Below are 15,855 nucleotides of genomic sequence, written 5' to 3'. Positions count from 1 at the left end.
CACTTATTTTCCATTTCCAGAAAGTGTGTCCACCAGGAGAGAAAGCCTCGGTGCAACCTCGAGTGGGCAGCCACAGCCCAGGTGGGCCCTTTGGGAGGGCGGAACGCGCCTCTGAAAGAGCGAGGAGCAGTTGCTCTATGCCTAGGACATTCGTTTCCTATCTCTGCTGCTGCAAAGTAGCACCCATTTGGTGGCTTAAACACCAAACACAGATTTATTCTCTTATAGTTCTGTTTGTCAGAAGTCTAAAATCATGGCGTAGGCAGGGCTAGGACCTTAGGAGAGAATTCCTTTCCCGTCCTTTCTCGGTTTCTAGAGGCCACCTGCATCCTTTGGCTCATGGCCTTTCTCAGCATCGCTGCAACCACCTGCTTCCACTGTCACATCGCCTACTGCTACCGAGCCTGCTGCGGATCCTGCCGCCTCGCTCTCATAATTGCCCTCGCGTTTATACTGGTTGGTCCCGCCTGCATCGTCAGGGATCATCTCCCCACCTCAGGTCCTTCAGCTTAGTTTTATCTGCAAAGTCCCTTTACCGTGCAAGGTAGCACAGTCGCAGGTCTTAGGGATGAGGCATCTTTGGGGGCCATTGTTTCGCCGACCACGCTTAGTTACAGGGTAGACCAGCTTTGCAGAAGGCAAGTCCCGCAGGTCCTCGCTCCCCCGTGAGACCCGTCCCGTCCAGATTGGTGTGAATTCTCTTGCTCTTTGGACGGGAGCCTCTGGACTGTGTGCCTTTGTGTCAGATGACGAGTTCTGGTGCTATCCTCTCTGTCCAGGGTGGCAAGGACCAAGGGTACAGAACTCCTGGGGTTAAACCCTAACTTGGGTGGCTTTCTTCAGGGAGAAGCGGAGCAGGGACACTTAGAGAAGGGCCTTGGGGCATAGAGTCAAGCAAAGTGGCCAAGGGTAAGAGGTGTAGAGGTGACCTCACGGGTTCCAGCCCCAAGCCTGCTGTGTACTAGCTGTGGAGGCTTGAATAGCCTGTCTTGACCGTCCGGCCCGTTTTTACATGCGTCACACACAGCTCGTACTGTCACCTTCGTATGGTTGTCATGAGAACTAAACAGAAGGTGGTTCCCGTAAAAGGGCTCAAGAGTGAGGGCTCAGTGAATGTTGCCATTCTTACTATGTGAAGGCTTGACTGGTCCCAAACGAGTTTCGGGGACCGTCCTACGCAGGGTTTTGGTCTCGGTTGGCTTCCCGAAGGGACCTAAGTAGTTGTCTTGAGACCGCCCTTTAGCCAGCTCTTCGCCACTGTACTTCCCAGCCCATCTTTGAGGACGGGGCGGCCGGGGGGGGGGGGGGACAAGGACGCTGGCACGGATTCTGGCCCTAAGACGCAGGCGGCCCCCGTTTGGTCTTGTTCATTGGTGTCCCGGGCTGATGTGAAGCCGGAGTTTAGCGTGTAACGTGCTCTCTCCCCCGAGCAGCTCAAAGATCGGAAGCGCTAACCGCCCAAGCGGGAGGGTCTTTCTCTCTTGAAGCTGAGGGGATTATGCCAATGAGGTGCTAATTTTCAAAATGTCAGCAACTCTTAGCTCGAAGTTTCCTCGTCATGTGGGAACAATGGACCCATGTCCCTGTGTGATTTACAGAAGCGATACTCCCGAAGCTCATGCGGACTGGAGGGTGGGGCTGCAGGTGGTTGCCACGCTGAGGTCACTCGCTGCAAGGGGTGCAGCTTCATCAGCCCAGCTCCCCCTCTCCAGCTGGGTTCCAGCAAATCGGCAAGGTGGCGCCGGAGGTGCAGTGAGGGGAGGGGGCGGAGATTGAGAGCTTGCGGTGTCCGCCCAAACCCATCTTAACCAGAGGAGAAACGCTCGCTGCTCCGACAGGTTATCTAGACGATTCATAGATTTAGGGGCCTTCAGGCCGAAGAACTCATCATGACCGAACAGGGCCGGGGACACCAGTCTGGGTCTGGCGCCGCCCCCACCTCAACTCACTTCAAGGACAGCTATCCTCACAGCTTCAGGCCATCCGATTATTTCCAATCCCCGAAGGAACACAGGAACGCGAACTGAAATCACAGAAGCCTCCTTTAAAAACAGTGCTGAGGGTCACAGAGCTCCCTGCGAAGGAGAGACCGCCTCAGGGCACGCCTTTATCAGCTCAAAGTGATTTTGTAAAAAAAAAAAACCACACGGTTGCTGCTTTCCATAAAACTTGAAAAGAGCTGAATTAATGCCGTGAAAAGCTAATACGTGTTTATTATGAATAAGATACATTTCTGGAAAATATCACATGAAAGTTACTCAGTGGTAAGGTTTTACTCCTATCAAGTGTTTTTTCTCAATTTTTAAGGGTCAGCAAACATGCTGAGGATTGTAAAGCCCAGGAGGGGGAAAAAAAAAACCCCAGGGCTATGCATTGTCTGGTTTATTCTCTGAATTTCAGTTTCTTCAACACAAAGACAAAGGTTTCATCTCCCACTGGCAATACGGACATTGGAATAAAGCCAAAGCTTGGGGCCCCTGGGGGGCTCAGTTGTTGAGCGTCTGCCTTCGGCTCAGGTCATGATCCCAGGGTCCTGGGATTGAGCCCCGCATCGGGCTCCCTGCTCCGCGGGGAGTCTGCTTCTCCCTCTGCACCGCCCCTGCCCAAATAAATAAAATCTTAAAAAAAAAAACCGCAAAGCTTTTGCTGGGTACAACAGGGTATATTTATAGTTTCAGTTCTCCAACATCTTAGCTAACAATGTACTGAATCAAAAGAGTTAGCCATTAATGAGGGAGGGAGGGAGGGAGAGGGAGGGAAAGAAGGGGGAGAAAAACAACCTAAGCTATTAACTATCTTCACTACCGATTTACCCAATGGCCTTTGGTAAGTACATTTCTCAAACGTATGTTTGAGAAAATGTTGATAATGCCCTCAGGGTCCCCCCACGACACTGCAAAACACACTCACATGGCTCCAGATAGAATGACTACTGTAAAGAGTGTATGTTTACGTGATGCCCCATCTCAGTCTTTTGGACTTTGTGACTTTGGATAGGATCCATTTCCTTGGTGATTTTAAATGATGAGCCTAAGGTTTTGTCTCACTAGCCTGATGAAATCATGATTTGGGGATAGAGTCCAAGGCCCCAGAGCTCTCTTTGGTCCCCGGTGGTATTGACATGAATCATGAATCTGTGCTGCTAAACATTCAATTCCTCCTCCTCCCCCCTCCCCCGCTCTGTCCTTTCCCCCCACCATCTGTGTTGCTTAATGAATAAGATTCTTAAATATAAAAGGAACATATGTAAGATTTTCTAAAACCCATATGCCAAATTAAGAAATGATCACACTGACAGCAGTTAGCAGTTTTCATAATTTAATGAAAAAGTATTGGTAAAAAGGTGACATTTGAAAAAAGACTGAGTTTATCTTGGAAAACTGGACTATATAAGACAAAATGAAAAAAAATAACAAAAGAAGGTTAAGAGGTAATACTTCAAACAACAGCAAAATGTAGCAAATACATTTTGGGGCAATTGAAATTTATACAACTGAAGGCTCCTTCATTTACTTAGGAAAATCCTGTAAAAATATTACAACTATATTTCCCTGACTGAAATGATTTTAGTCAATCCTCTCCCAATGGCATTACATACGGAATTTGGCTGAAGCACTTTTTCAATGTTTGCTTTTCCTCGCACTCACTCAGAATCAAAAGGCATGAAAGGACACAGGCTGTGATACTGGCCTTGGACAGAAGGAGTTTAGAACACAGGTCCATTATAAATTTAATTCCCAGGAAGGTGTCAAATTCATATCCACCCCAGCAGAACTCAGAGAAAAAGCACAGGAACCTAGCGCATACAGACGGGAAACAGTCTCCCTCATTTGGCGAATTCATCACTGTTTCCATCCGAGCAGAACACGGGGTGCCTTCCACACATGCAACGGCATGTTCACACACGTACACGGGCATAGAAGAAACATCATCAAGGTGTGGCCAACGGGGAGGCAAAACGCAGACGTTTTCCAAAAAGGAGGAACAAAGCAAAAGCCACGGAACCCATGAACAAGGCTGCAGGAACGGAAGCGGGGAGAGGAGCAGGGTTGTGTTTCCCATGTTGGCGGAAAGCGGAGGAGCCCCTGGGCTGCCGGGCGCCTACCGCAGTGGGGCTGTTGGCTCACCAGCAAGCAACATTAAAAATCTAAAAATGGCCTCTTTTGTCTGAAAACTCCCACTACACTTTCCCAAACTAGAAGAAAGAGAATATTAATTTAAGGCTAAGAAGAAAAGAGAGCAGAGAACTATAGTCAGCTTCACATTTTAAAAACTGTAACATTTCCCCCTTCTTTAAATGGGAAGCAGACGTGTTTTATCCCCCCCCCAACACACATGTAATTATTCTCTTCCTCCCAGAAATCAGTCAAAGCTGATAGTTTGGGAACAGGGTATAAGCAACTTCTGAAAAATGGCTCCAGCCTTTTTGTTTGGGAAACTGCCTCGGATTCAAAGTTGGTACAAAGCTAAATTATATCCATGTGTTAAACACACGCTTTCAAATTCTGTTTGACAATAAAAATCTGTTTCAAAATTAAAGCAGGTAAGAATACTTAACCTCTGTGCATTTTACTATATTTTAATTATACCTCAATAAAAATTTTATAAACATTAAAGCAGGTATACAAAAACTGTCAGCCAAACTTATTTAAGTCAAACTGATTTGAAAACAATAACACAAAAACCCTGACCTGGTACAAATCCCCCAGAATTGGTCTCACTTTGGGAAAGGCTCTGGGATCCTTCACAAATGCCTAAGTTGCAAGAATCAGAGCACTTTCCTTGGAAGTAGTACTTTTTTTGTACCTTTGTAAACACTATCCACAAGTTAGCCTTTTATGCTTGTTAGACGGGTGAAGTAGTTACAAGTGCGTCCCCAACAAGCAAGTCTAGGAACAGGCACTGGACACTCAGAAGCATTAGGAGTATTGACTCGGTAAGGTAAGATACTGCGAAAAGAGCTCAACCTTGTGCGGAGCAAAGGAAGAGGGTAGTGAGTCTGACAGTATCTGAGATGTCGGGTCCCTGGTCTCTCCCCGCGGCAGGTTCCCAGGTACCAGTGGAGTTAGAAACTGCCTACAGACAGGGGCTCTGGGAGTCACAGGCTGTAGCTTCAAAAGATAAGTAGTTTTAGTGTCTGATAATCATGGTCTCTTGCAAATCCGTGAAGGACGCAAGGACTCTTAATACGTATGTGCGTCAATGTGTTGATGTGACTGGAGAGCTGTCCCCAAGTATTTACTGAGCAAGTACTCTAGGCCCAGCCGTTCTCAACAGCCTCTGGCAGGAAAACTTCCGGATAATCTGCAATTCTTATAATGTGCTTGTGAAAACTAGACTTGAAACTGTTTCAAAAGCTGCAAGCCAATTTACTGTGGAAACATTTTATTCTTTTCACTACAATTCCTCCTGACATATGCTAGAATCCTTTTGGTGTGGGGGTTTCCCCCAATGTATGGGGCAAAGGCAAAGATTACGTTACTCTTGGAGGTTGCTGATCACCTCTGCATCGAGCTGTGGGAAAGGGGATGTGTCTTGCTTTTGCCATGGCAATCCCGTCGAGAGTCATGGGGAGGATTTTCCCTGTCTGAGCTAACTCTCCTTACCCTGACTTTCTCTTTATTCCCATCACTTTCTGCTTCTGAATCGCTCAGCTCCAAATCTGGGCAATACCCATCGTTTTCCTGATAGGGAGCTCTCCCTGCAGACCGCCTGACAAGCTGCTTGCCCCAGAGCTGCTCCTTGGGGTTAATATTCTTGGTTGGCTTTGCACAGCACTGGAGGTCCTCTGCGGTCCTCACCCACCTGCTGGTGGCCTCCTTGAAGGACCTGCTAAAGTGTTCCATGGTAGATTTTCTAAAGGTGCCCTGACTGGCCAAGTGGGAGCTGAGCATGGACTCCTGGTCACAGAACATGGCACTCGAGCTGTCTTTTTGGGTGACATCTCCAGACCAGCTGCCCTCCAGGCCGTTGGATCTGGCAAGCTTGGAGGTAGGCTGACTCTTCCCGTTCCCCATGGAAGACTGTCCATGCAGGGCAGCCTGAAGGACCAGAGGCTTCCCCAGCGACTGCCCGTGATAGAACTCTGGAGATGGGGCGCTCCAAGCAGGACTGGGATCCTTCGCTTCGCTCCTAGAGTGGCCGAGACTGGCCAGCACACGGTTATTTTTGCTCTCCAGCGGGTGTCGCGGGTACGGTCTCGTTCTCGCTTCTAGTGACTCCTGAGGCACCTGTGCGCTCCTTATGCTGTGAGCAGGGGTGCTGCTAGCAGAGGATGGGGCTCCGGGCTCAGGCTCTGCGGGGCTGTCTCGGCAGTCTTCTGGTGCTGATTTGGGCATTTTTAACTTTAAGGTAATTCTTGGTGGTGGGTAAAACAGTGAGTTTTCTAGTGCATTTGTCAAAGGAAGTCCTGAAAGCAACAAGAAAGCTTGATGTTCACACCCGATTTAAAGAACGGCGCGCGTGCTCACTGCAGCACAGAGGGAGCACCGAGCCGCTCCTGCACGTGTCTGACAAGCCCCGGTCTCGCTCTGGGCGTGCGTCGTGGCACGGAAGCTGGAGCGGGCCGGACGGGAGCTGGGGCGGGGGTACCACCGGGGGAAACTCAGCGATGCCACCGTTCACTGTGTGGCTCTCGGCCTCCTCCCCTCTGCCCTCCCAGTGTGTAAAGTGATCCCAAAGACGAGTGCGCCACCCCCTATGTCCCCAGCTCTGCCCCCTCCATTTCTGAAAGGAACATCACTAGCCGTGGTTTAGGACAGGGTCTCCCTATCTGTGTGTCCGTCTGTGCACGCACGTGTGAGTACCATACAGCACCTGGGATGTGTCTTAAAAAGGTTTCAGACCCTACCCTCCAATCTCTTCTGTCCTTCCTAGAGCAAGTCAAGTATCAACCCTCAAGGACACAGCACAGGCTCTGATGGGCGAGGAGTAGGTGGATATGTGCTTTAACCTGGCAACAGCAGAGATGGCAGTGGGTGGTTCCCGTGTATTTTATGTCCTGAACCTAAAATAATTTCCCGACGATGAGTGGCCGTCACGGAGGTGTGGGGCAGGCTGTGCAGTGGCAAGGCCAGCAGAGAAGAAGAATCACAACATTCCTGCCCATGACCTGCTCTGGGCTTGGCCCGGGGAGTACTGGCAATCGGTTACCTGGTTATGTCATCCTACGATCATATTTAGAACAGATCTTCCTTTCTCTATTACTTGGAGTGCTCTGAAATGAAAACAAGCACTACCGAACAACTCCTCCTTGCAGAGGGACTTCACCTTGGCCCACGAGAGGCCAGCCAGTAGGTGCCTAGGCTGTGCGTGGTCCCTGAGGGTGCGTGGTGAGTACCACCAGCTCTCATCCCCGCCAGGGGCTGCCACCTGCTGACAGCACAAGCAGTCACAGGGCTGGTTCCCACCCAGCAGAAGCCACATGGTCTCAGGGCCAATCTCCTTGGCACGCGGGGGCCCCTCCCTGCTGTCCTTTGGTTTGCCTTGTCTTGTCCGTCCCGGTGTCTTTGTGGCTGAGCAGCCCCGCTCCCACCTGCTATACCATTCTGCTGTGACCCACGATCCTTACAAATACCCCAGAGCCTTTGATGCCTACGTGACACCTCATTTCTGCGTGTCTCTCTTACTCTAGCTGGAGCTAGATTCTGTGCACCCTGCATAGTGACTCCTGGCTGCCCAGGCTCTGCCACCAACCTCTGTATTAAATGAGGTACAGGGAGGTTACAAATGTCACCCAACACGACTGTCATTGCAGCCAAGCTCCCCATGCTTAGGGCACTGTAATTATGCTCACTTGTCTCTCTCACCAACTGGGCAGCATACCCTACAGGCGCGGATTCTGGCTGGCTGATGGCTCCACTCTCTAGCTCAGTTCTTAGGCCACAGTAGGTACTCGACAAATATTAGTAAAGAAGAGACAGAACCCAGATCTCCTAACTACTGGCTAAGGGTTTGTTTTAACAAATTACTGTTAAGATGAGTAACCTTGGGATTAAATGTTTTCTGGAAACTAGGATTAGATCCTATCCTACTGATTTCTAAATGAATCTGATGGTTATAGAATAATTTCATGGCTTTAACTAGTGGCCTTTGGTATCTGTCTCACACCTAGATTATCTGCCCTAAACCTGCAAGTCCCCCAACCCCACCTTGAGATTTCTTGCCTCATGAGTTGACAGTGAAATGGGCCATGTTGGACTAGAGCAAATGAGATATTTGACAAGAATTTTAAAACATTTTTAGGTAAAACAATTGACATAAAATTTAAATTGTTAAAGTAGGATGTAACCAGAGTCTATATCAGGACATCTTTAATATAAGGTTACCTGCAGCAATTTCCTGGTTAATAAGCTGGACTTGCAAACCGAAGATCTGTTCCTGTATTTTGTTCTGTGATAGTTTCAGCTTCTCTCGCCTGCTTATCATGTAGCACAGATTTCGGACCTGAAAGCCCAACCCGCAGCAAACAGAGATTTTTGTCATGTTACGTAAACCTGACAATTATAAATTGTTTAGCTAAAACGAAGACAACTAAAATCAAGCGGGGTATGGGGGTGGGTGAGGAGAGAAGTCAGAGCACAGAAGCTGCGAGAGGGCCACTCTACAGGAATTCATGTAGCACGGCAGTCAGGGGATCACGGTCCCCATATCAATCAGCAGCACAAGCAAGACGCTCCTGAGCCGCCTCGTGGAACCTCCTGTCCCTGTGGTGTGATGGGCCCAGTGTTTATCTGCACAGCCGAGCTGGGAAGACGGGTTGAGCATTGAACATTTCGGCCTTCCCTTCAGATGCCTGAATAAAACAATGGTGATGCCGGGTCCAGTACAATTTTCTAATGAGTGCTGGACCAGCAGGATAAATGTCTGCTGGGAAGACTCAAAGTGGCTTTTTTGCTTACACCTCCAGCTCGGCCAAATCTCCACAGTCACAAGGGGGCAATCCTCATGCTCCCATACTCCCTGCCCCACCTAGACAAATCACCCCACCTTTCTGGGCCCCAGTTTATTCATCTGTAAATAGGGCTAACAATAGTACTTTCTTCATTGGCATGTTGGGATTAAATGAGTTAATACTTATGAAATGCTGAGAACAGTGTTGTCACATAGTAAGTGCTATAGATGTGTGAGTTCAATTTTACAAAGTGAGCCAAATCTATTCCCTTCCAAATTCTGGTAGCAGAGAGAAAAACAAGCCATCTCCATAATTATACTTGATTATAAAATTCTCTAGGGTAAACACAGGGCCTAACTTATCTTTGAATAAGTGAGTTAAATGGAATTATCTGGTGTAGAGTATCAACCAGAGGCGATTTTGACCCCCCAGGAGGCATTCTGGTAATCTGGAACCATTTTTGGTTGTCACAGCTGGGTATGTTGGGCGGGTATTTGCTGGGGGCAGGTAGAGGCCAGGGATGCTGCTAAACATCTTACCGTATCCCCCACAACAAAGGACAGTCCCCTACAGCAAAGAACTATCCAGCCAGAATGTCGGTAGTGCTGAGCCTGAGAAACTCTGATCTAGTTCTTCCCTCAACAAAATTCATTCTCTCTTCAGTCCATAGTCTCATGTGTCAGTAAAATGTAGCTGAGCCAATTTAGGCTCAACAGTGAAGAAAAAGTAAACCAAATGAGAATTTATTTCAGATTTAAGGTTCCTACAGCATATAAGTGAGGGTTCTCTAATTCCCTGGAAAGTGCCTGTCAAAAGTTTAAACAGAGTCTAATGTTTGGGGCCACTGTGCAATCAGAAGATAAGCAAGGACACAGAAGCCCACACTATAAATGAGTTGGCCTTTAGAAAACAACAAACTGGAAGCAGGGCCTCCATTTCTATGCAGACCGAGACCTAAACAGTAGCCACAGCTGATCACCTTACCCTCTCTAGGTCTTGCCGTAGATGCATAAACATTCTCATGCGAGTGTGAATACTCTCCTCTTTTGGCTGCACCAGGCCGTTTTCTTCATCCTGCTTCGGAGGAAATAATGGCTTATTGAAGTTACTTTTCCGCTTCAGTTTCCAGTAGTTATAGATAAAGTCCACGGCTAGTGTGGGCAGCCCCAGCTCTGTGGCCACATCTTCCACGCGGACCAGGGAATAGAACTCCTCCTCCAGCTCCCGAAGCTTCTGTGCCCGCAGGCCGGTTTTCTCACTTTTGGCCTGGCTCTGCTCTGTAGCCCTGTGTAGGGGGTACTCAGCCTCCCCGAGTTTCTGCCTATTTTGGCTGTGCTTGAGGCAGTAAGACTTGAACTTCACTTCATCGCCCTCATCGAGGATGGTCTTCATCTCCAGGCTGTGCTCAAAGGCACAGGTGACGTGGAAGGCAGTGATGCAGCTTTTCACAGAGCACTGTGGGAAGAACAGATGTGTTAAGGCAGCAGGGCTGGGGGACGGAGAGGGAAGCCCTGTATCCCTCACGGGAAGCAAAGGAAAGGCACGGAGAGAACTGGTCCTAAATTGACCATGACAGATGCTTTCCAAGTAACCCAGGAAATTTGCTTTATAGAAAACCGAAAGAAGAGAGGGAAAAAAAAAAAGTTCAAACTCCCCTTTCAGGTTTTAGCTCAAGCACTCAGTTTTTCTGAGAAGTCTTCCCTGACCCCTCTGAAGAGTCATGCTGTACCTTCTCTGTGTCCCCCACATCACCTTATTATGTGCTTCTATAATGGTACTTTCCACACTGTACCTACAGTATAGTAAATGTCAAATCCCCGGCTAGAGCTCTTAAAGACAGAAGCTGTGCCATTCATTTTTGCATTGCTACCAACTTTTGAACAAGCAGGTGCTCAAGAAGTGCTTCTAAAAAAAAAAAAGAAATGCTTCTAAATAAACAAAAGAAAAAACAAAGTCAGTATTATTGCCAGAGTATCTACTGGTTCTAAAAAGGCCACAGGCTCTCCAATATCTAAGTAACCTAACTTCTTGAAATTGTTCTTACATAGGGGGGCTGTCCAACATGGAAGCCAACTAGCCAAAAGTAGCTATTTAAACTTAAATTAATTAAAATTATATACCATTAAAAAGTCAATTCCTTAGTCACACTAGCCACATTTCAACCATACTGGACAGCACAAATTTCCATCACTGCAGAAAGTTCTATGGAAACTAGGGCTACAGACAACCTGAGATTAAGTTTATAGGATGCAACACCTTTGTTAAGTAGCATGCACTGAGGGTTCATTTACAGAGTGGCAGAGTAGGAAGAAGCCGGCCCGGGACTGCTGTCCTCCTGAGCTTCACTTAGTCTCAATTACCATGTGTTCTGGTTACAATGCTACAGCTTTCCTTCCAAGGATTTTAAATGCTTGGGTGCATGTATATGCTTACACAGAGGAGGGAGAGAAAGCAATGGAGGATTTGTTTCTAAAAATAGTGGGAATTCCCATGGTGAAAGCCAAGTCTCAACTCTTTTGGAAGCCTGCATCTGGGCGGCAGACTGCTCAATTACCTGTATGTTGGGTTTTCGATAACTACAAATAGGGAATGACCCTGGGCACGAATAAAGACTAAAAAAATGCAAACCCTGACAAGTTTCCTTATAATAGATGGAGAAATTCAACACCTAAGATAATACTGGTAACCATCAAAGCTTTAATGGGGACAGATTCCATTTCGGCTAATTTTACAGGATAAAGAATTCCAGAGATGAAATATAATTCTAAGATCATCTTATCCAACTCCACATTTATTACTGCTTGTCCTTCCCTCTAGAGTACCTGATGTTCTACCTCCACTGCCCCGCCCCCCCCAACTCCTTCCACTTTTCAAGTAAGTGATAATCTAGCCACTTAAACTGCATTCCTGAGACAGCCCACCCCAGCTTTGGACAGCTCTACTGGAAAAGTTTGTTACCTTACACTGAAATCTGTGTCCTTAAAATGTCCATGTATTTGAAAAACCTCATGAAAATGATGATAACGAAAGCCAAAAATGTACTTTTATTTGGGCACCTTTTGTTATCACTTGGCTAAGAAACTAGCCAGTCATTTAGAGAACATATCATAGCAAAAGGCATTCTTTAGCACAAGATTACAAGTGTTGGGCATAGTGCTCTTTCGCTGTTTAGTAACTGATAAAAATATGGGAAGAGAAAGCAAAAGGACTGTCTCCTATTCAAGGGGATGAATGTGTGACATAAAACTATTACTGATAGGAAGCTAGGGGTGCCTGGGTGGCTCAGTCAGTTAAGCATCTGCCTTCAGCTCAGGTCATGATCCCAGGGTCCTGGGATCGAGCCTCACATCGGTCTCCCTGCTCGGTGGGGGAGTCTGCTTCTCCCTCTCCCACTGCCTCCTCCCTCCGCTCATGCTCTGTCTCTCTCCCTCTCTCAAATAAATAAAATCTTTTAAAAAGGAAGCTAAAAAGGGGGGCCTGGGTGGCTCAGTCATTAAGTGTCTGCCTTTGGCTCAGGTCATGATCCCAGGGTCCTGGGATCGAGCCCCGCACTGGGGCTCCCTGCTCGGCGGGAAGTCTGCTTATCCTTCTGACCCTCCCCCCTCTTGTGCTCTCTCTCTCATTCAAATAAATAAATAAAATCTTTAAAAAAAAAAGTCAGACAGGGGCACCTGGTTGGCTCAGTCGTTAAGCGTCTGCCTTCAGCTCAGGTCTTGATCTCAGGGTCCTGGGATCGAGCCCCACATCGGGCTCCCTGCTCAGCGGGAAGCCTGCTTCTCCCTCCCCCACTCCCCCTGCTTGTGTTCCCTCTCTCCCTGTATATCTCTCTGTCAAATAAATAAATACAATCTTTAAAAAAAAGGGAAGCTAAAAACCTGAAATGTCAGGTCAAATTTATAGACATATGTAGAGACATAACTATAAATTACTCAAAATAAAAGAATACATGAATAAAAATTGTGTACTTAGATGAAAATTGGAATGCCCCTGGGAAACTGCCATAAAATCCATCCAGTCGCAAAAAAAGGTCATTCTATGATATTTATAGCTGAAGGTCTGTATATTTTGGTGGTAAAGGAGAAATGCCAACCAAGTTTTGGTGCCAATCAAATACCTATTTACTTTTTTCCAAAAACATATAGTTAGAACATTCTATTAAACAAAATGCCTTTATATACATCTAATTTATTTCTACTGTAACCACTTAAGGTGACAGAGGAAGTATTATGATGCCCATTAAAATAACAGCTTTATTGAGATATAGTTTATGTGCCATAAAAGTCACCAATTTTAAGTATATATTTCAATGGTTTTAGTATGTTTACAGAGTTTTGCAACCATCACCACTACATAATTCTAGTACATTTTCATCATTCTAAAAAAGAAATCTCATGCCTACCTGTAGTCACTTGCTGTTTCCAATCCCAGCCCCAAGCAACCACCTAATTTAACTTTGTGTTTCTGGAGATGTGCCTATTCTGGACATTTCATATAGGAGGAACCATACAACATGTGGCATTTTAGTCTGTTTTTTTTTTTTCACTTAGCATGTTCTCAAGGTCCAACCATGTTGTAGCATGTGTCAGAATTTCATTCTTCTAAAAATGTGGCCAAATACTGTTCCATTGTATGGATATACCACATTTGTTTATCCATTCATCACCTGATGGACATTTGACTTGTTTCCACTTTTTGGCTATTATGAAATAATGCTGCTGTGAGTATCTGTGTACAAGTTTTTGTGTGGACATATGTTTTCATTTCTCTTTGGTAAGGTGCATTAAAGGATTAACCTTGCCCAAAGAAAGGTTTGGTCCTGTGCCCCCAGCTCCTAAGAGGTAACCTCTAAGCCTCTGGAATGTCCTGACTGATAAAAAGGTCTTTGTTTATCTGGGGTCCTTGGCCATGTCAGAGAGTCTACACTAACAATGTGATTTATGGTAAAGGCTTTGGGCCACATGGGATGAGCCTGACCTCTGGAGGGACTGGAGACTACGATTAGCCATGCGGGTGGGTCAACTGTGTCTAAGTCACCAACTCCTGATAAAATCTCTGAATGCTAAGACCTGGATGAGCTTCCCTGGTTGGCAATACTCTGTGGATTATCACATATCATTGGTGGGAGAAATACACGCTGTCCACAAGACTCCACTTGGGGACGACAACTGGAAGCTCCATGCCTGGTCTCTCCTGGACCCTGCCCTATGTGCCTCTCCCCTTTGCTGTTTTTTAATCTGCATCCTTTTACTGTAATAAACGGTAACCATGAGTACAGTGGCTTTTCTGAGTTCTGTGAGTCCTTCTAGTGAATTATTAAACCTGAGGGTGGGTCCTGGACACCTCTCAAACTGCAGGTATATACTTTGAAGTGGAACTGCTGGGTCATACGGTGATTCTACATCTAACCTACTGAGGAATTGCCAAATTGGTTTCCACAGTGGCTGCATGTTTTACATTTCCACCAGCAAAGCACTAGGGTTCCGATTTCTCCACATTCGTGCCAATAACTGTTATTGCCTGCTTTTTGACTATTAGCATCCTAGTGAGTATGAAGTGGTATTTCATGGTGGTTTATTTATTTTTAGGGGGGGGAAAGAATAATTTTCTATATATTCTTCAGAAATTATAGAAAAGAAGTGAGTTAAGAGATATTCTGTCACCCTCTAAAGAAAATAGTGTGTCCTCCTCAAAAGGGGATGACACCTGCCTGGAACAGCAAGGGCCTGGCGCTTATGTCCTCAGCAGTTCCTGTCCTGCTGCAGGACAGTGTCCATTTGGTTGTCTTTTATTTTTTTAAATTTTATTTTATTATGTTATGTTAGTTACCATACAGTACATCATTAGTTTTTGATGCATTTGGTTGTCTTTAATCCCAAATAATCTGTGAACAGACAACTGGGTGGTATAGTAATTTTCTCAAAACTCTTGTCACTGACACAATGTCATAAATGGTTCAAGCCAGCCTACAAAACCTACTCCAGCCATTCTATACTTAAACTCCATCACCCACAGTGGCCACCAGCCCTTCTGACCTCTCATCCCTAAGGGTCTGCAAGGTTGGAGGGCAGCTGTCACTTCAGTGTTATTTAACTTTTCCTATGTTTATATCCGGCCTCCCTTAATAGACTATAAACTCCTGAAGGCAGGAACCAGAAATCCCTTAGAACCAGAACAGTTTTTACTGACAAAATTTGGAATATATGAAAAAATATTAAGTACAGTCACTGAGTAGGCATACTTGCATTTCTCCACTTGTTGAAGATTTTCATTTGTTTTTAAAAAGTTCACTTTCCTCATAATCAAACTCCTATTAGCCCAACAGTAAACTCGTGGCAGCCCACTGATTTATCCTGACTTCAGATCCACTTGCATGTGATTTCAAACATGACCACATCCCTCTACTGTCAAAAGGGACACTTATCTAGTACCAAATGTTTGATGATTCTCCTCAGTTTGGCTGGATGAGTGCTACGGCTTTCCATCAGCAAAGTCCAATTAACTCCAAGGAATAATAATATGAATACTTAAAAACAAGTACAACTACTATTACCACTAACATTTACTGAGTATTTACTCAATGTTTGGCACTGTGCTAAGCCCTTTACCACGTTTTTTTAGTATATGTGCTGCCGAAGCGAGCACTTTACCACGTTTTTTAAGTAGGTACTATTATCATCTCCATTTATAGATATGGAAGCTGAGGCATAGATATGGTAGGTCACTTCCTTGAGATGGTATAAAAAGCAAGGAAGGAGGTGGAACCAGGATGTGAACCCCAGAAGTCTGGCTCCAAAGGTCATATTCTTTTCTTTTTAAGTAAGTGTATGTGTGTCATTTATTCATTCATTCAATCATTCAATCAATCAATCAATCAATCAATCAATTTCTACACCCAACGTGGGGCTTGAACTCATGACCTTGAGATGAAGAGTCGCATGCTCTTCCAGCCAGGTGCCCCCAAA

General features: G+C 46.0%; 1 protein-coding gene across 3 annotated transcripts in view; it reads right to left on the bottom strand.

Annotated features, from left to right (window-relative positions):
• Positions 1 to 3,317: 3,317 nt before the first annotated feature.
• Positions 3,318 to 15,855, bottom strand: part of JADE3 (jade family PHD finger 3) — a 133,400-nt gene continuing 120,862 nt past the window's right edge. For all 3 annotated transcript variants that reach the window (XM_035003713.1, XM_035003703.1, XM_035003696.1), the window contains 3 exons: positions 9,878 to 10,348; positions 8,328 to 8,445; positions 3,318 to 6,409 (listed from right to left, as the gene is read on the bottom strand). In XM_035003713.1, coding sequence (XP_034859604.1) covers positions 5,499 to 6,409; positions 8,328 to 8,445; positions 9,878 to 10,348 — 1,500 coding nt within the window. In that variant the 3' untranslated portion in view covers positions 3,318 to 5,498. The remainder of the gene's footprint in view (positions 6,410 to 8,327; positions 8,446 to 9,877; positions 10,349 to 15,855) is intronic.

Source organism: Mirounga leonina, unplaced genomic scaffold, assembly GCF_011800145.1.
Source record: "Mirounga leonina isolate KUSES-001 unplaced genomic scaffold, KU_Mleo_1.0 Mir_101609, whole genome shotgun sequence".
Classification (NCBI taxonomy): domain Eukaryota; kingdom Metazoa; phylum Chordata; class Mammalia; order Carnivora; family Phocidae; genus Mirounga; species Mirounga leonina.
Note: the sequence above shows the minus strand (reverse complement) of the source record. Positions and strands in the feature narration are given on the sequence as shown.